The sequence below is a fragment of the Lissotriton vulgaris genome, chromosome 2_1, assembly GCF_964263255.1.
Source record: "Lissotriton vulgaris chromosome 2_1, aLisVul1.2, whole genome shotgun sequence".
NCBI classification, from domain to species: domain Eukaryota; kingdom Metazoa; phylum Chordata; class Amphibia; order Caudata; family Salamandridae; genus Lissotriton; species Lissotriton vulgaris.
Window position 1 is genome coordinate 222,772,620 of NC_141687.1, and position 20,420 is coordinate 222,793,039.

At 48.3% G+C, this 20,420-nt stretch overlaps 1 protein-coding gene across 2 annotated transcripts in view; it reads left to right on the plus strand.

The window, feature by feature from the left end:
• The window catches only part of LOC147729882 (uncharacterized), a 157,768-nt gene that overhangs the window by 68,620 nt on the left and 68,728 nt on the right, over window positions 1–20,420 (plus strand). Inside the window, exon 6 of one of the 2 annotated variants that reach the window (XM_086954795.1) lies at window positions 907–1,017. In XM_086954795.1, coding sequence (XP_086810921.1) covers window positions 907–1,017 — 111 coding nt within the window. The remainder of the gene's footprint in view (window positions 1–906; window positions 1,018–20,420) is intronic. The other variant, XM_086954796.1, reaches the window with a different exon arrangement.

Sequence of the window (20,420 nt, forward strand, 5' to 3'; positions counted from 1 at the left end):
CAGATACAAATAATAATGTTAATTAGTGTTTTTATTGAATATTGAGTAACACATATCTCTAGTCTTGTAGCACTACGAATAGCCATCAATGGGGGTCAGCATCTGAGATTCAGATCGCAGGTTTCACACTGCCCGGTCTGATGGCACAGCGTCCTCTGCAAGCATCCACGTTTGACCTCATGATCACAGTTTTGATTTTCTGCAGGTTTACTCAGTGTTTCACCCTCAAGAGTTGATAAATTGAGTACAAATATACTGACAACATAAGCATCTTATATGTAGTGCCAAGAGACCCCTTGTGGTGAATGTGCAATATAAAATATGCTTATTACATTATCTTACCAGGTCAATTACATAAATCTGGTAAATGACAAGCAGTACATGTTCGGTGTAAGTGCAATTTCTATATCACTGTACAATGATAAACACCCTCATCCTCAGAGAATTGTCTTGAGTTGATTATTTTCTCTTCCTAATACCCCCATGAACCCTTTATCACAAACTCCTCACACATTGTATTGCAGTAGAATGTGAGAGCTGCAGGATGAGATTGAGGGATCTGGTAATTTATAAACAGAAAAAACAGAGTTTCAGTGCTCTGTGGCACTGCCGGGACCATAAGAAGAGAATGGGTCCTACTGTCCCATGTAGCTTTGAGATGCTTTTGTAGAAGTGTTCATAGCTCCAAGACTTGTTTGAAGTTACTTTTCAAGTAGAATAAAATTACGCAGAGAACAGGAGGCACAATGAGTTGTGGCTTGAACAAAGTGGTCAACTCCTTAAACTCACTGTCTAGTCTTCCCCACCATTAGACTGTCTGACCTTTTAATATGGATGAGTAACTCAGATTTTTTGCATGCAATTACAGTATTCTGCCTTTTGATATTTAATGGATTGCTTTTGTAGCAGGGCATGCTGATATATTGCCAATTCCATTCAGGATTAAAGAAGAAGGAGAGATGTATTCCTCTGACCATCTCCACTCTAAGAAAAGAGAAAGCCAAGATAATGCAACAAGTAAGTACAGAGTACATGACTGATCACAGTTACAGGAATACATTTTCTGAACAGCTTTTACATTCAGAAAAGGAACAGAGATGGCAGTGTAACTTTCTTCACTTCCCTTTCACCTACTATTGGCCACCTTTATTTGAATGTGGCTGCAACACTATTGAACAGTGTTTTCTTTAATATTTGTACCTAAGTAAATCCACTAACAGCGCAGTTGATGTGTTCTTATTGTTAATTGTTCACATTACCCTGCCTCTCTTTTGTAAATCCATAAGTAACTGTCCTCAAACAAATAGGTGCAGATTTACCCATGGCTTAGCAAGTGGCAAGGTCAACCCTCGTCATAGTGACGTGTCGGTCTTAGGAATGTGGCCCTACCTTAGGGCCCTACATTATACTATTTGACGTAGGGCATCTGCTTTAGGGGGAATACGTTTTTTAAATGTGTTGTAATGGTTTTTGCCACTACTGAGTTTTCATAGCTTACATTCTGCTTTGAGCAGTTTGTAAATCGACACAATCAGGATGTGTTCTGTATTGGGAAATGTTGTCCTTGTTAGTGTTTTTGGACAACTTCAAGTTTAAGACTCAGAACATCAGCTGATCTGGATTGCATCACATGGATTGTATTCCCACAGAAGTCTTATTGCACAAACCTTTTGTTATTTCCAATTCTCAAAGACACAGGTGTTGCAGAAACATTAATGCTCTATGTTCTTTGCCTTAAAAATAAGTTCTGCTATACTTATGTATTGTGAAAAAAGAGCTCACTGCAAATATTAATGCTGAACAGGGGCACGGCAACAAGCGTGATGAGCAAGGGTCATGGGTATCTCAAAAAAAGGAAAGAAATTCTGGGTTGATGATAACATCACCACACAAAGAGCACCATGTATCAATAAATATTTATCCACAAAGGTGGCAAGGACATTGCTTAGACATGTCTACAATCAGATACATGAATTATGAACAGTGGAGTTCTTCCTGTTGCTTGGTGTTATAGAGAATATTCACAGAAAGGCACAAGTGTGTAGTTGTATAAAACAAAAACTAGAAGCTAAGCTATTTCCGAGAATTATAAATTTGGTAAAATAAAATGACAGCCATGTGCCCTTTAAAGATTTGAATCTTAATTACAGTAAGAGACCTCATCAGCATTTGAGGCAAATAGGGAGTTGACTGAATTTCCCCTAAGCTTGGCATGGTACCATGAAGACAGATTTTTTATTATATATATATATTTTATTAACAAAATCAAAAGAAAAAGCATCAGGTGACATATAGTGCTTCCACATTTGTCAAATATACATTTCCGTATTACAGAATAATACATACAGAATAACATTTAGGGATCACAGGGCCTCCAAAGCTACTGTTACATCTCGAACAACAGGAGGAACACAAATATCCCCCTGGTAACTATTCCAAGCTCCCCAAATCTTCCCCCACTTCGCAGGGCAGCCCCTAGCAACATAGACCGACCTCTCTCTGTGCATGCACCAATCCAGGTCCTCCATCCACTTCTCGATCCGGGGAGTTTGACTAGCGCCCCACAACTGAGCGGCTACGCTTAGCAATCATACACGCCAGGGTGACCCACTGCTTCCCACACGCACTTAGGTCCGTGGGCTCCCAAACATTCAGGACACATCATCTGGCCTCCAGTGCCATATCTACCCCCAACACTTCTCGCATTATTTCGTGGATTCTAGCCCAGGAAGCCTGTATTTATGCACAATGCCACAGAATATGCATAAAAGTTCCAGTCTCTCCACACCCCCTCCGACAATCCCCGTTCTCCGCCAGGCCCATGTGCACCAGCCGAGGTCCGTAACACATGACCGGTGTAGAATTTTCAATTGCACCAGCCTGAGTCTCATTTGGATGGCCACCACTTTCGGGGAGGAGACTGCCTCCCTCCAGTCATCATTGTCTAATTCCAGGCCATCAGTGCCCCACTGTTCCCTAATGGTAACCAGTTGATCTCCCATATGATTGATACATTTTTATATATATTAAGGAAATGGTCTTTTCGAGAAGATGACCATCCAAGATTCGGTCCTGCAGATGGGAGGCATCCGGGAGTGTAGTACCTCTGGGGATGTGTGCAAGAAGGGGGTGCCTAACCTGGAGGTATCGATAATGCTCACTTTGCTGTAGATTATACTTTTTTTGGAGAGCGTCAAACGCAAGGACTGCGTCCTTACCAAAATGTCCTTGATCTGCGAGATCCTAATAAGATCCCATTTATCAAAGCCTTTAGTTTTCCACAGGCTGCCCAACCTCTCCGAGTTCCACAGCGGGGTTGCAAGGGTGAGCTTTCCATCCCACTTAAGATGCCGAGTAGCCGCATGCCACACCTGTTCTGCGAGAGCCGACGGACCGGCAAAGGGAAACCGACCGGCCCTAGCATAGAGAGCCCTCCTAAAGTCCACCCCGGCACCTGACCACGTTCCATCGCATATCCGGGGTCCGCGGAAGTCCTGTAAATAGCGCGGTTTACCGCCGCTCGCTGGGAGGCCCAGTAGTACTTCCACAGGTCCATTAATCCAATCCCTCCATCGTACCAGGGGAGAGTATGTTTAGAGAATGCAATGCGAGGTTTGCCCTCCCAAAGGAGCTGCCGTTGGAGGGACTCAATTTCTTTGAAATAGTAGGATGGCACCGGGTCCATTGTGTTTTGCAGCATGTATAAAAATCGGTGGAGGGCCATCATCTTAAATAGCACTGCCCGACCGAGAAGGGATCTTTCCTGAGTCTGGCCAGCGGGGGACTCAGATTATTGTTGAATCTCAGCTTCGGATCCAATGTCACATAGATGCCAAGATAGCGGAATCCCACTGGCTCAATCTGCAACGGGCAAGAACTCTGAATTATCAGGGATCTCCGCTGAGAACAAAAAGCACTGATTTTGACCAATTAATGGCAAAGCCAGAGTACCTCCCAAATATCGCCAGTACATCAAGGAAAGAAATCAGAGAATCCCTTGGAGTGGCGAGGTACAGCAAAATATCATCCGCATAGAGCGAAATCTTATCCTCTCATTTGGATGTCCAACGCAGCCCCCTAATCGATCGGTCCCAACGGACCCACGCCGCCAACGGCTCAAGAGCCAGGGCGAAAAGAAGCAGGGACAGAGGACACCCCTGGCACGTGCCCCTACCCTGAGAGAAGTCCGCGAACCTGCGATTATTCACCGCAACTCTGGCAAGGGGACCCTCATACAAGAGACGGACCCAGTTTATAAACTCACGGCCAATACCCATCTTCCGCAGGACTGCGAATAAATAGGGCCACTCGACCCTGTCAATGGCCATAGTTGCATCCAATGACACCAGTACCGCCGGCTCGTGTATTTTCGAGGCACCGCCTAGTATCCCGTGTAGCCTTCGTAAATTAAGGGCCGTATTTCGACGCGGCATGAAGCCCGATTGATCCGGATGAACTAGGGTGGTAATGACCTTGGCTAACCTAGTAGCCAATAGTTTCGCAAGCACCTTAGGTTCAGCGTTAAGCAGTGAAATAGGCGGATAGGAGGAGCACAGCGGCTTAGGCTTTCCGTCTTTGTGAATGACGACAATATTCGCTACTCTCTGGTCGTATGGGAGGTGACCCCTCTCTTTACTTTCAACAAACATAGCTCAGAGAAATGAGCCAGGACGTTTGCATTTAGTTTATATAGCTCTACGGGGATTCCGTTTGGGCCCGAGGCCTTCCCGGAGTGGACACCTCTGATAGCCTGTGCTACCTCATCGTTCGTGAGAGGGGAGACCAGGTATTTCCTATCTTCATCCGATAAGGAAGGCATACGAATGTCCTGTATCATAGCCGCGCTATCTGCCTCCGTATAGATTCCCGCGAACGTATACACCGAGCTGTAATAGTCAGAGAACTCATCTGCGATCATTTGCGGGTCTGTCATCTTACCCGAGTCACCCTTCTGCAATTCTGGCACCAACCTAGACACCCACTCCCCTTCTTCCAGCCAGGTAATCAATTTCCCGGCTCTGTCACAGTGTTCATATATCCTACTCTGTGCCCTGGCCCTGTCCCTAGCCAGGGACTTATATTCGTCCTGGAGGAGTTTCAGTCAGTGTGTTCCCTCAAGGGTCACCACTCAGGATACCGCCATCTCCATCTTAGTCAACTCCGCCTCTATCCTGTCTACCTCGGCCCGGCCTTTCCTCTTTTTCCCTGAGATTAATGATAAAACTTCTCCTCTAATGACAGTTTTGTACGCCTCCCACAGAGACTGCGCAGAGTCGACCGTTCCCACATTTTCATGAAAATATCTTTCTGTGCTCTGTATAATCTCCTTCTTGGTGTCGGGGAATCTCAAATGCCATGCATTTATGGGGGCAATTCTGCCCGCATCACACTATCCCACCTCCACCCTGAGCCAGATCGGAGAATGATCAAAAACACCCCTACCCAAATGTCGCACCTCTCGGACCGATGCCGCTTGTGCCGCTGGTATTAGCACATTGTCTATTCTGGAGAGGGTGTGATGTGCAGCAGATGTGTGCGTGTAATGTACCCCGCTTGGGTTCCTCAATCTCCACCCATCCATAAGCCCCATTGTTTCCAAAAAGTCGGGCAGCCAACCTCTGGGATGGCGTCTGGAGTCGGGCAGGGTGCCTATCTACCTCACTATCTATCACCGCGTTGTAGTCCCCCCTATAACCAATAACCCCACAGGCAAAGTCTGGAAAATCGCACACAAGTCTCGGAAGGTATCTGTCTGTAGGCCCGGTGGGACATACACAGACACAAAGGTGACAGTCCTACCCTCCCACAACCCCGAAAAGCCAATCTATCTGCCCCGATTGTCAGTCCAAGTGGATTGGATCGTTAGTGGGAAAGAGTTCCTAACCAGGATGCCCGTCCTCCTGGATCCCGTAGTGAATCTGGCATGGGCCAGCAGCTTATACCCCCCTTATGTAAGGCCATGCAGCGATTGCCAACCAGATTTGTCTCTTGCAACAACACCACATCCAGGGAATGCCTCCTGACCAACTGGTTAACCATCCCCCTCTTAATTTTATCCCCGAGTCCATTCACATTCCAACTGCGCGCGGTTATCCCCAATTCCTGTCTACCAGAAGACATTGTAGTAGTAAATCATAGCTAAGTCACCTGATGCAATGAAAAAAAGAAAACAAAGTGCAAATATAGCTGCACATGATACAATCACAATTTCGGAGAAAAAAAACAACTCTCGGTCCCCCACCGCCCCACCCTGCTCCCCTGCATATAGCTTATGCTCATCCTCAACTAGCAGTGTGCCTGTAGCCCCAACACTAATCTAAAACTAACTAAAGGTAGAAAACGGAAGGAGAGCCAAAAAAGCCCCTCCCAGCCTCATTGCCACTACTTCAAAACGGCCCGGCCCACAATAATCTCTAAGCTAGCAAAACAGGTCAGGAGAACAACTGCAGACCCGCCCCGCCTCCCGGCCAAACCATACATCAACTTAAGTCCTGCTGTCCTCATTGTGCGTATTCTTATTGTTCATCCGCTTAACCTCAATCCCGACTCTCCGCCTCGTTCAAGTGTAAACCTTCCAACCAGTCCGACGCTACCTCAGCATTATCAAAGAACCAGGCCTTACCATTGAGTTCCACTCGGAGGCGGGCCGGAAACATCATGGCATATTTTAGTCCCTTGTCTCTCCGTTTCCTTTTCACTTACAAAAAACTCTGCCGCTGTTTCTTCACCATTTGAATGAAATCCGGAAAAAAGGAGAGGGTTGCATTTTCGTATCTCAATTGGGACCCCGCTCGAGCCCCCTGTAGGATCGCGTCTCTGTCACGGAAGTTTAGGACCCCCGCTATCATAGGGCGGGCAGGGCCCGGGCCGTGGACGCCCCCCCCCCCCGCCCCGGCACCCTGTGCGCACATTCAATCGTGAAGGAGTTACTCAGTCCTTTGGGCTTGAGGTGTTTAAGGACGATGTCTTCGACGAAAAGATCCGGTGTTTGGTCCTCTGATTTCTCTGGCACACCAAGAATGCGGATGTTGTTCCGCCTGGCCCTCCCCTCATAATCATCCAGTTTGGGATCTGTCAAAGCTCTGGAGGCCTTAAGGTCCTGCACCTCTTGTTGCAGCAGTGCCACATCGTCAATCAGGCTGGCCGTCTTGATTTCCAGCGTTTTTACTTTCTCGCTCGCCTTCGTGAGATCCGCCGTACCAGCCCCACCTCAATCGTGACCTTGTCGAGTTTGTTATCCAGGGCCTCCATCTTTTGGCCCAGGCTCTCTCGGACTCCGTTTATAGCCGCTATGAGGTCCGCTAATGTTGGTTCAGTGGGACTTCATATTGCATCCTCCCCCCCTGGCTGAGTCTTCTTCGATTCCACTGGGGACCCTTTGGGCAAGGTGTATTGATCCTGCTTGTTGGATTGGATATTTCTGGACCCCCTGGAGGATCTGTGCTGGAACCTATCAGCGTCCGTTTTAGTCACCATCCTGCTTCCCTACTTGCCTGTGTCAGAGATTTAAACTTGGGACTTCAATTAGGATCAGATTCACAGGGTGACCGCACGCCCCTGGCACTCACCAGCTTCGGGCACCTCGATCTCGCTTCCCCAGGAGCCTCTGCTAGTTCATATCTGGTCGCCCGGTCAACAGGCAGGCGGGACGATCGTCTCCCCCACCACTTGCTCCCGCACTCAGGGTGCAGATCGCCAATCGCCAGTATCAACACCACTGACCGCGAGGCTGGTGGCCCAAGTCAGTCCTTCAGCCGCAGGACCCAACCAGACCAAGCACGGGCAATCCACTCCACAACACAGGTCCGCCTCTGCCGCCACCGGACAAGTTGCCCAGGCCCCAGACTCAACACGGAGAATGAGTGCGTCCTTCAAAAGCTGTATCCGTGTTGTGGCTCCAAATATAGGTAGTCTCCACTGTGTCCCCTCAAGCGCCTACGAAGGGCACCACGGCTAGGCAAGGTGCGCAGAGCCAATATTTCTCCAGCGCCAACCTCCACTCAATTCGGATGATGGGCACTCCCCTCCACGCTGCCTGCACCCAGTGTCAGACCCTAATATTCAGCAGTGTCAGGCGGGCAAAGGAGTCCCTCTACGACCGAACCAACCAGTCCACCGACCACCACAGCCAGAGTTAATACATCAACCTTTACCGCCGCCTCGGTGCGGCCTGGCACCCAGCAGTCAGCACCGCTCCTTGATTCACGGGGCCAGGCAGGCAGAGCAACCAGCGTCCGGGCCCCCCAGGCTCGGCCTTGCCCCTCCCTCACTCACAAGGGGACCATCAAGAGCCGCTGGGGCGCCAGGGCCGACCCCCGAACCGGACCGGCAGTCACTGTCCACCGGCCTCCGATGTTGTTTAACTCAGCGGCGGCCGCCACCTCCAGGCAAGACCCTGGCTCCAGCAATCGGGTAGGCCGCACCCAGCCGGGCGCCGTATCTCGGCCGCCGGGCGACGTGGATGGCCAGCTCCAGCAGCGAGGGGCGTCGCTTCGGCTCCCAAACACGGGCGCAGGGCTCAGACCCGAGAGAGTCCGCAGGATGTTGTGGCTGGGAAGAGAGGCCGGCAGAGCCGAGCTCCTACACGGCCATCTTGGTCGACAGGTAGGCTCCTCTCTGCTTTATTATATTTTTTTATTTATTTTTATTATTTTCAAAAGAAGAAAAAAAAGGAGACTCAAAAGTGTTGCACACAACAGATGTGACATATGCCGGAGGAGTTTGAGCACTAAAGCCAATGACAAGATTAGTAAACATATTATATGACATGGCAAATGTCAATAACTGCATAGAACTGAAAGGCATATTTAACAGCAATCATGAGCAACAAACATTATGCGCTGAAGCCATGGGGTAAGAGGAGACTATGAAAAAGGCAACTGTACCGTAAGTAGGAGGGTTCGTGAGTTCGTAGGTATGACTTTATACAAAGGTAGTCCTTGCTCCAGGCCGTTTATAATCAGACTAGTTCTCTGAGGGCAGATTACCAAAAAAGAAATGTTGCCTTTCCTAACATAACCTTACATTTGGACTGAAATCTCAAAATTAAACATTTCATTGTGACCTTCCACAGCTGTCCCATTTGTGCAGCTGTTTGATAAGAACAATTTCCATCCAGTGTCCTATATTATAGGGTGTTAAAGGCCTCTGGCCTGAAAGTCAAGTCTCCGTTCATTTCCAGTTTCAATGTAGGAAGGCGTCAAGTTCCGCATGCAGCTGAGGATATAAACTTGAGTCTACTATGCTCTGTCTGGGCCTGTCAACCTTTAAGAAATATACCCTGACCATCACCTACAATAGTCACCTATCTGAACCAATGTAGACTCAGCTGGTCTGAATGAAAGCAACTTGTCACCAGCAAAATAGAAAGATCTCAGTGGGAGAGAACATGCCTATTTGGCAGACAATCTGGGATGATGCTATGCTGACTGTGTTGTTTCTCCTCCCACAAGGGGAGTGGCACAGTCAGGCCCAGACTAGCCGTAGCGGGCACCGGGCAATCCCCCGGTGCGCCGCACGGGTGGAGGCTGGTTTTGGGCCCCTGGGGCCCGATTTTGTTAGAGGGCCATTTTTGCAGCATAGCGGCAAAATCGGCCCTGTAACAAAATCGGCCGAAAACCGGCCCTGGCAAAGAGCTCAGCGGCACCCCTAACCCCCAGAGGGGTGGCTGGGGACGGCCGAGCACTTTGCCAGGGCCGGTTTTGTTTCCCAGTCCGGCTCTGGGTACAGTCCTAGTGGGGTCGGTCCCAGGGGACCCTCTTCAGCTCCCAGACCTTATGTACCCGGGGTACTACTTACTAGGGACTTACACGAGGGCAGAAGCACCAATTGGGGATATGTTTTAGGGAAAAAACACTGGCACAGGGGACCTGGTTGGCAGGCACCCTGTGCACTGCAATCGAAAGCCATAAAGCACAAAACCAGGCATAAAGTGTGGGCTAACCATGTAAAACGAGGCACTTTCTCACACACGTTCATTGGGATCTTTCCCAGGACACATTACAGGGAAGAAAGGCTATGCATGCCGTCACAATAGAGCTGACATACTTTTTTCCCTTTTGTTTGTACTTCAAAATGAACTCAAAACGCTGTATGACTACAACTCTGCAAAAGGGGCTATAACTGAAGTGAGGGTGAGTTGATAAGAGTTATGCATTAGGACATCTCAGTAAATACAAGACAAAACTGGAGATGCAAACTTGCGAGAGGTAGAGCGGGGAGTCAGTCCAAGACAGTGAAATACTTCATCTATTCTTCAGTGGTCCTCTGATTAAATTGAATAATTATTTGAACAGAAAATAGCTTGATGATCCTGGTGAGAAAGTAGGAAGTGGGTAAACATACTTAAAAGTACCACTTTCATTCAAAATATGGAGGCCTATAAAATTGTGATGCATTCATAAAAAACATCTGCCATATTACACAGGAATTGCCCAACATTATCTGACCACTGCTGGAAGGAATGTGGGAGACTTCTCTCTCCCAGATCTGGCTGGCATACCCCAGTCCCTCAAAACCACTTCTTCCGGAGATGATGCCTTGATGAGAGCTCTCGCTGGGGATGTTTCCTTACCCCTTTTTACCATTGTCAGTGCCTCCCTCACTCAAGGTATCTTCCCAGAAGCACTCACAGGCTAGATTCTCCCAATCCTAAAGAAACCTACACTAACCCTGATGACCGGCGCATCACTCACCTACCATTTGTTGGGAAGGTCATTGAAAAAGCAGTCTATGTTCAACTTCAAGATCCCAGTAACGTTAACCACCTCCTGCATGACTACTCGTCTGGCTTCACCCTACACATCGTAAATGATGCCCTCTTGACACCACAGATGAAGAGGACGCTTGACCCCTGATATTGCTTGGCCTCTTAGCTGCCTTCCACATAGTCGACCATCCTATCCTCATATGCACCCTGGAGTCGTGATTGGGATTCACCGGCAATATCTTTCACTGGTTCTCCTCCTGCTTGTCCAGCCAACACCAGTTTGTTCACTTGGGCCTCTCCAGGTCACAAAAGATCTCTATAACATGTGGAGTCCCCCAGGACTCCATACTGGCTCATATCTTCAACATTCAAATGGAACTGCTTGGTGCTCTACTCACAGATGACAGCATCAAGATTCACCAATAGTCAGATGATACACAACTCTACCTGAAAGTCTCCTCTGTTTCAAACATGCAATGCCTCAAACATTGCTTGCACATCATCCAGACCTGAATGTTCACCGCCTACCTGACGCTCAACCCAGCGATCACAGAATTCCTATTATCTGCCAAGAACAAGAAACAAGGGGCCATATGTAGGTAGCCCAATACCGGTCGGTAACGGCCGAAATTACCGAATTACGGCCGTTACCGACCGGTATTTAGGGTTTGAGATGTAGGAGGCAGGTTTAAGGATTCGTTAATTAGCGATTCCTTAAGGAATCGGTAAAATACTGATTCCTTAATTTAAGGAATCGATAATTACCGAATACAAAAAGCTATGTAGGAGGCACTCAAGAGAGTGCCTTCTTGCATTCAGGATTAGTTATTTACCACCAACTACAAGTTGGTGGTAAATATCGAAAACCTTTAAAAAAGCAATTTTGTGCTTTTTTAAAAGTGCCATGTGGCAGACATACATGCCCTTAGGGAATGTATGTGTGCCAAATCTGCACATGCACGATTCAGGGGTGCAACAGGGTGTCAATATGACACCCTGCGACCCTTGAATATGTGGCCCCTATTACCGATTCGGTATTTACCGAATAGGTAATAGTGAATGGCTTCTTATTTAGGAATGAATGGCAATTACCGAATCGGTAAATACCGTTCTTAATTACCGAATCGTACCGATTCGGTAATATTTACCGAATTGTTTCCGACATACCATTTACCGATTCTGAAATACCGAATCGGTAAAATTCAGTATTTTAGTATCGGTAAATGTAGATTACCTACATATGGCCCAAGATGCAGTACAAATCCGGCCCAGTGCCATGAACATTGATGACTTCCAATCCCAACTCCCCGAATGCCAAACCATTTGGATTCACCCTGGACACCAGCCTCTCCCTCAAGGAACACACTGCCACAAATACAAAGATGTCCTGGTACCATAACTCATTCATCTATAGAAAGTCGAACAGTTTCTTTCAGAAAACAACTTCAGTACTGGTGTTCAAGCCCTTGTACTATTTAAACTAGATGGTTGTAATACCCTACTCCTTGGCATCCCAGACTTCAGATTAACCCCTCTTAGGGGATTCCTACACGCCACCGCACGTTTCATCGAAAGCCTGAAAAAATATGGTCACATTCAGTACTGGTCACATCTGCCCCTCCCTGATGGAACTTCGCTTGCCAGTCCGCACCATCTTTATAATCATCGGCATTATTTACAAAGCACCCCTGCTTACTTTGCTGAGAAGATCACCATTCATGGTAGCTCTCAACACCCCCCCAGCCATGACACCATCAGACTGCAGACTAAGAAGGGTAAATAAAAAAGAGGACTGCAGGCCTCTTCCACCCAGGGGCGGATCCTCCACTATGGCGGAGGAGCATAGCCCCACTGCTTTTAAGCATTGTACTGCAAAGGAGACATAAAATGATAATAACTTTGAGTTATTATCATTTTATGTTTCCTCATGCTTTGCGGGTGGGCGGGGCTCCTCTACTCTAGGAGAAGGAGTGGTTAGCCCACTCCTTACTGCGCAATGACTGTTTAGTCGGTCCTCTCGGGCCGCCCAAACCAGTAATGCGCACTTTCCCTATTCTCCATGCAGGCTGCCTTACAGTCTGCTTGGAGAACAAGCCCAGGCCCCATTCCCTGGTTGAGTGTCGAGCCAGGGCGCTCAAAACATTGCAGCGTTGTGATTGGTCATGGGAGGCTGGGTGCTAACTAATCGCAACGCTGCATTGCAACATTGTAATTGGTCAGGGGAGCCTTTTCTGTACTTCCTGTGCCTCGGAGAGCAGGACCAATGTGAGTGTTTCTTTTCTTTCTTTTTTTAACCGCCCCCTCGCAAACACCCTTTTGCATCCGCACCGATCTCGCCACCCACGAACCATGCCGGCCGCCACTGCTTCCACCTATATTTTGGTAACTGTGGTCGACCAATTGCACTTTCTGAACATACATTTTAGGGGTTGAGTATCTATTATGACCTGTAGTAGAAGATGGTGCTATCAAGGTATCTACAGCCTGCTACATTAGGGTATATAAAGATCAAGAACCAAAAGGTTTGTAATCCCGAAATTAGAAAACAATGATACCAAAGCACACAAACACAAAAGACCCATTTGTAAAATTCCATAAGCCGTTTAGTGCCAAAGCTTACAGTATTTCAAATATAGCTTTATTGTGAACTTGTTTCGTCACACAGCGACTTTTTTAAGCCTCTGTGTCAATCATCGCATGCAACCAGAAACTTAATTTTAAAACAAAATTTCTGTAGTTGTTACAAAAAAATGGTTAAAATATCACTGCGACTACTTCAAAAGTAGTATGCCCAAGTTTGATACAAAGCAGACTGCAAGCGTAAATATATCAGTAAATAAGCAAAAGGGCCGCCGTAATGAGCATCTGGATACAAGTACGTTATTTTACTTTTTTTTACTTGTACTTGCATCTTTTTGTGTTGCCGCCTATTCTCTTTTACTCACTACGCAGGGATTATCATACTTCACATTACCGATGAGTGTACATGACTTCTTTCCAGTGATATTTTACCTATCTTTTGAAACAACTTCAGATGTTTTGTGTTTTTTAAACACTGTTCCACCTATACACCGAGAATCTGGAACAACGTCCATGTATCCACCAGCCCCGCCCCACCGCTATTTCAATTTAGGAAAGAATCAAAGACTCACCTCTTAAAAGAACGTTATATCACAATGCTTTGAATGTCAATAATTCAGCTAAGTGTCCTATTCTCACCGACTTTAAGCTTGCTTTGACCATGTACAGCACACCTCTGCTTTTTGGCTAGGTTTGCACTATATACTTACATACATACATGATCAAGTCACACACTGACCAAAGCTAAACTGATCATATTGGGTGTGTGGGCACTGACGAAGATCCATGGAACGACACACCGAATGACTGTTCTCACTTACTTACCACAGCATGTGAATGGATGATGGGTTATTTGGGGGCCCAGAATGAGAACTTTTTCACAAAGTTTACAATACATGAAATTATTACATTAAAAATAAAGTAACAAATATATGGGTCTAACAAACCTGATATCAAGATGAGAGTAGGGCCACAGTTAACTCCACAATACATGTATCTAGCGTGGAATAATGTGACTACTGTTATGGAAGGGAAAATGATGATGGGGGGAAAATGTTCAAGGGGAAAGAAAAGGACAGATTTCAGCTAGAGCATCTATGTCCTGGAGTGTTTTGTAATACAAGATTTGAAAATTAAGGGGCGTAGCTAGCAGCCAAACAGTATGGCCACAGCCTAAGTGTGCTACTCCATCCCCGTTTAAAATCCTGAGTCATCCGGTGCCATCAAATGCAACAAACCGGCTACAACTGTGTTGGAACACGTCGCCTACCTGCGCTGCAGCTCCGAGGGACAACGGAGTCCAGGCGAGTAATCCTTTAACCCGACGACAGTGAGGGCGGATCTGACTTGGCGGCGTCCTGCAGTCCGTAGCCGGAGACTGGAGCCCAGTGAGAGAGGCAGTCCAGATACTCTGCAGCAGCCAGATGAGACGCAGTGAGCGAGCCTGCCGGGACGAAGGGACTGGATACCGGGCAGATGCAACACTGTGCGGAAGGTGGGCAGCGAGACAGAGGTGGTCGCGCGCCGGCGTGGTGAGGGTCCCGCAGCCAGGTCTCCAAATTGAGGCCCAGAATTGGTGGCCTAGCTGGGCCCGGGCGAGGCTCGATTTAATCCGAGGCAGTGCGGCGTACAGAGCTTCCGGAGGGGGTGAATAGACAGGCCCGGAGGCATAGGAGTCCACCTGGACTGTGCGGGTGCGGAATGAACTGAGGGGGTTGACCCATGTGCGGGTGCATGCAACCTGGCGCTAGGAGGACGCTACTCTGAGAAGAGGCTGGGGGCGTGCAGCAGAGGCACCAGAGAATCAAGCTTCTGGTCTGGAGAGCCTACTAGGCCCAAATAGTAATTGCCTGAACGCGTACTGAAAGAAGGGTGAGGAGAGACTGGGTGCCACAGGGAGAGGACAGTGCGTACACAGCGGGCTCCACGGAAGGCACATAGCCCGTCCCTAATTGGAAAAACGGTGGAAAGGACATATAGACTACCAGAGGCTTATTTGCATAGACACCTGGCAGGGAGGAGGGGCCACACTGCACTGAGAGGGAGTCGGTAGTGATTGCACTGGTGTGTACTCGCCTTTGAGTGGACAACATAGTAAAGAAAGCGGTGCATTGTGGCTCATAAAGGCGAATGGTGGCTGCAAGGACTCCTGCCACAGGCACAAGGCGCTGAAAAACTAAGGGGCTCCCGGGGGAGCAGTGGTGTGGCAACTAGTCCATCGCAGGTAGCAACGCCTGTCTTGACTCTTGATGGGGTTTTCACCCCGCCCCCTGCCCTCATCGGAGGTGACATCACTCCTCAAGGGAAAGGGTGACCCATCCTTGTCGGTGGAAGGCGCAAGTAAAGTGCTGGGAGCAGTGACGGAAACACACAGCTTGGCTCGCCAGAGTAGCAATAGGAACAGGCAGCAGCAGAGAAGCCTCTGGGTCTTCGCTTGGTGAGTTGGGGCTACGTCCACCGAAAGCCCCCTGACACTACGTGGCTCAATACAGGAAGCACTGGAGAGGCAGTCCCGGGGGAACCTCGACAGGCCGGCGGTGAGATAAATACACTCGCTGGGCAGGCGGCGGGAAATATCCAGGACACTCCCAGACTTTTTCAAGGATCCTTGAAAAGGAAAACTGTGCACATGGCAACAGGCAGAGGGCCTAAGGCTAACGCCCAGACAAACTGGCCAAATTTACCTGGAATAAAGCAGGAGAAGACAGTGCGGCATGCCAAATGGAGAAGGACGAGACACAGACTGCCCCCAAGCAGGGAACGGAGCCGACGCTGCATGACGTAATGGCGGCTATCAATGGGGTGCATACCTCGCTGGACTCGGTGACGGTGGAAGTGTGCCTCTTCAGGGCAGACTTTCGCAAAATAGACGAAAGGGTGAAGGAACTCAAAATTGTCACCATGGCACAACAGACTGATACCTCCCAACTCCATGCACAGGTGGAGGGTTTGTAGAAACATCAGGAGCGAATGGCACAACAGCTGGATGATTATGATCGACGTGCACGTCGCAACAACATACACATTTTGGGGGTTCCGGAACGATCAGAGGGGCCAGCAGCCGATCTGTATGTGGAGGAATTAATAACTACACACCTGCAGCCCATAACTTAATCCAGATACTTCTCTATCGATAGAGCCCATAGAGTACCAGGAGGTAGGCAGAAACCCGGATCACCCCCGAGACCCCTTATAGCCGGGGTCTTTAATTATCGCAACAGAGACATCATACTCCAGGCGGCAAGGTCTAAGCCCCCGTTAAAGATTGACAACAGCGTGATTACATTCTTCCCGGACTTCACGGCCAAAGTCCAGGCACAGCGTCACAATTTTCAAGCAGTGAGCTTCGAGATCGTGAAATAAAATATGCAATGTTATTCCCGGCGAAGCTAAGAGTGGAATCAGATGGCAAAGTATGGTTTTCTGCGTCACTGGAGGAAGCATGGGACTGGATGGAGGGGTGGCGTAGAGTGGGGAGCCAAAGAAGAGATCGAGGAGGCAAGCCCTGACAGCAGAGGGGTACTTTGACAGAAGTATCAGGTGGTGGATCGGCAGATCGAGGAGACAGGACGGTGGGCCGGAATAGACCCTGATGAACATTGCGATAGCTAGTAGTCTACTGGAGGGCAAGTTAGGGGGGATGAGATAAGGCTCCTTAGACTAAAACTTGCATGGGGCAGGGTGGTGGAGAGGAGGAGGCCTGCTTACTAAATTAGTCTTTGTGCGGGATTGTAGCTGATACGAACTCAGGATGGACAGCAATAGGCAAAATGTAACATGATAATAGCGGGGTAGGGAATGCATACATCCAGGCTTATTTACCATTTTGAGGGGGAGAGAGGTACTCTGCCTAGTTGGACAGTGGGTAGTTTTTCACCCACGGACATGGAGGGGGGGGGGAGGGCGGTGGGATCAGGGGTGTTCAATTTACAACAGATTTGTTGATGTGAAATGCGGCAGTTTGAGATTGACATGTACTAGGGTCCACTTCATGAGAATAATAACTCAGATGAGTCAGATATTCTATTACACTTATCCGTTCCCAATGATCTGCAGTGTTACAACTTTTAATAGGGAATGTGATGGGGGGGTGAAAGAGATCGAACACTTTCTGTCATGACCTGGAATGTTAACGGGATGGGCGACAAAATCAAGAGGGGGATAGTGCAACAGTATCTGAAGAGACATACCCCAGACCTTGTCCTTTTACAAGAAACGCACTTGGTCGGTCAGGAAAGTAAACACTCCTAGTACACACGGACTACACTATGGGCTCGAGGGGGACTGGTATCCGGGTTAGAAAGAGTACTCCCCTTGTAATGCATAGGACGTGGGCGGACCCAGGGGGGTGATTTGCAGTAGTGGAGACCCAGTTGGAGGGGAGAGCCCTTAACGTTGTTTCAGTCTACCTGCCACCAGCACTGGGCAAGATATCGCTGCCAGACCTAGGTAACATATTAACAGGACTACCGGTAGGTTCTTTATTCATGGGGGGAGATTATGACATGACAATGAACGATTTAACTGATCGACACCCGGTGCGGCCAGATGCAAAGCCAAATGGGCTTATGTCCGAATTTACGACGGCAATGGGACTGACTGATGGGGATCGAGCACTTTAACCAACGGATATATTATATACGTATTTTTCCAATGTGCACAAAAGTCTATCTCTTATAGATTATTTTTTTAACACACACAGCCTCAATAGGGAACTTTAGACATCCCCAGGGGCATATCTGACCATTCCCCTGTTTGGATAGAATTCACACATTGGGAGAGACAGCCACGCACCACCATAGTCCTCAACCCGTGGCTCCTAACTATATCTGACATAAAGGAAGAACTTTGCACGCAAACTGAGAATTACTTTAAAGAAAAACTGGGCTATCTAGAATAGACTCCGCACAAACCATCTGGGAGGCATACAAAGTGGTTTTGAAGGGGCAAGCTTTGTCCCTCAAAACCGGACACATTCAAAATAGGCGGAGGATCCTGGTCGAGGTAGAAGAGGAACTTCATGGGTTGGAACAGGAATACGCAGATGATCCCTCAGAGGACACCCACCATAGACATTAAAGCAGGACGAATATCGAATTAAGACTAGGGAACATATGCTGGCCAAATATCGAAGTACTTAACATAGACTGTATGAACTGGGAGACAGGGCGGGTAGAACTCTGGCATGGCTGGAAAGACAAGAGCAGGGGTCAAGATGGGTACCCAGTCTGACATTACATGGAGGGGAGATACTTACTCACCCTAGGGACATAGCAGAGGCCTTTGCGGATCACTTTTGGGGTACAGTGCAGGGTACGATTTTGGGTGCCTGCACTGTGTTGTTTAATTTTAAATAATTGCACTTACTTTTAACTGCCTCGCTTCTTTCACGCTCCCCGTTCCACTCCGAGCTTTGCTCATTTGTGTGGAGGGAGTTTCTTCCTATCTCTTGCCCGGCCATTATTCTCACTTCCGACGGAAGGGGGGAGCGGTCTAGTTTTCATCACGCTCCTTCCCCTTCTTAACGCAGGGCTTCATTCGAGCAGCGGTCCACACGCTAGAGGTACGATTTATGTACCGAGCTGCTACAACTATTGAATTGATGGGATAGAAATTCACAGGGGGTACGATTTTGGGTGCCTGCACTGTTTTGTTTAATTTTAAATAATTGCACTTACTTTTACCTGCCTCGCCTCTTTCACGCTCCCCGTTCCACCGCGAGCTTTGCTCGTTTGTGTGGAGGGAGTTTCTTCCTATCTCTTGCCCAGCCATTATTCTCACTTCCGGCGGAAGGGGGGAGCGGTCTAGTTTTCATCCCGCTCCTTCCCCTTCTTAACGCAGGGCTTCATTCGAGCAGCGGTCCACACGCTAGAGGTACAATTTATGTACCGCGCTGCTACAACTATTGAATTGATGGGATAGGAATTCACAGGGGGTACGATTTTGGGTGCCTGCACTTTGTTGTTTAATTTTAAATAATTGCACTTACTTTTAACTGCCTCGCCTCTTTCACTCTCCCTGTTCCACCCCGAGCTTTGCTCGTTTGTGTGGAGGGACTTTCTTCCTATCTCTTGCCCGGCCATTATTCTCACTTCCGGCGGAAGGGGGGAGCGGTCTAGTTTTCATCACGATCCTTCCCCTTCTTAACGCAGGGCTTCATTCGAGCAGCGGTCCACACTCTAGAGGTACGATTTATGTACCGCGCTGCTACAACTATTGAATTGATGGGATAGGAATTCACAGGGGATACGATTTTGGGTGCCTGCACTGTGTTGTTTAATTTTAAATAATTGCACTTACTTTTAACTGCCTCGCCTCTTTCACGCTCCCCGTTCCACCCCGAGCTTTGCTCGTTTGTGTGGAGGGAGTTTCTTCCTATCTCTTGCCCGGCCATTATTCTCACTTCCGGCGGAAGGGGGGAGCGGTCTAGTTTGCATCCCGCTCCTTCCCCTTCTTAATGCAGGGCTTCATTCGAGCAGCGGTCCACACGCTAGAGGTACGATTTATGTACCGGGCTGCTACAACTATTGAATTGATGGGATAGGAATTCACAGGGGGTACGATTTTGGGTGCCTGCACTGTGTTGTTTAATTTTAAATAATTGCACTTACTTTTAACTGCCTCGCCTCTTTCACGCTCCCCGTTCCACCCCGAGCTTTGCTCGTTTGTGTGGAGGGAGTTTCTTCGTATCTCTTGCCCGGCCATTATTCTCACTTCCGGCGGAAGAGGGTAGCGGTCTAGTTTTCATCAAGCTCCTTCCCCTTCTTAACGCAGGGCTTCATTCGAGCAGCGGTCCACACGCTAGAGGTACGATTTATGTACCGGGCTGCTACAACTATTGAATTGATGGGATAGGAATTCACAGGGGGTACGATTTTGGGTGCCTGCAATGTGTTGTTTAATTTTAAATAATTGCACTTACTTTTAACTGCCTCGCTTCTTTCACGCTCCCCGTTCCACTCCGAGCTTTGCTCATTTGTGTGGAGGGAGTTTCTTCCTATCTCCTGCCCGGCCATTATTCTCACTTCCGACGGAAGGGGGGAGCGGTCTAGTTTTCATCACGCTCCTTCCCCTTCTTAACGCAGGGCTTCATTCGAGCAGCGGTCCACACGCTAGAGGTACGATTTATGTA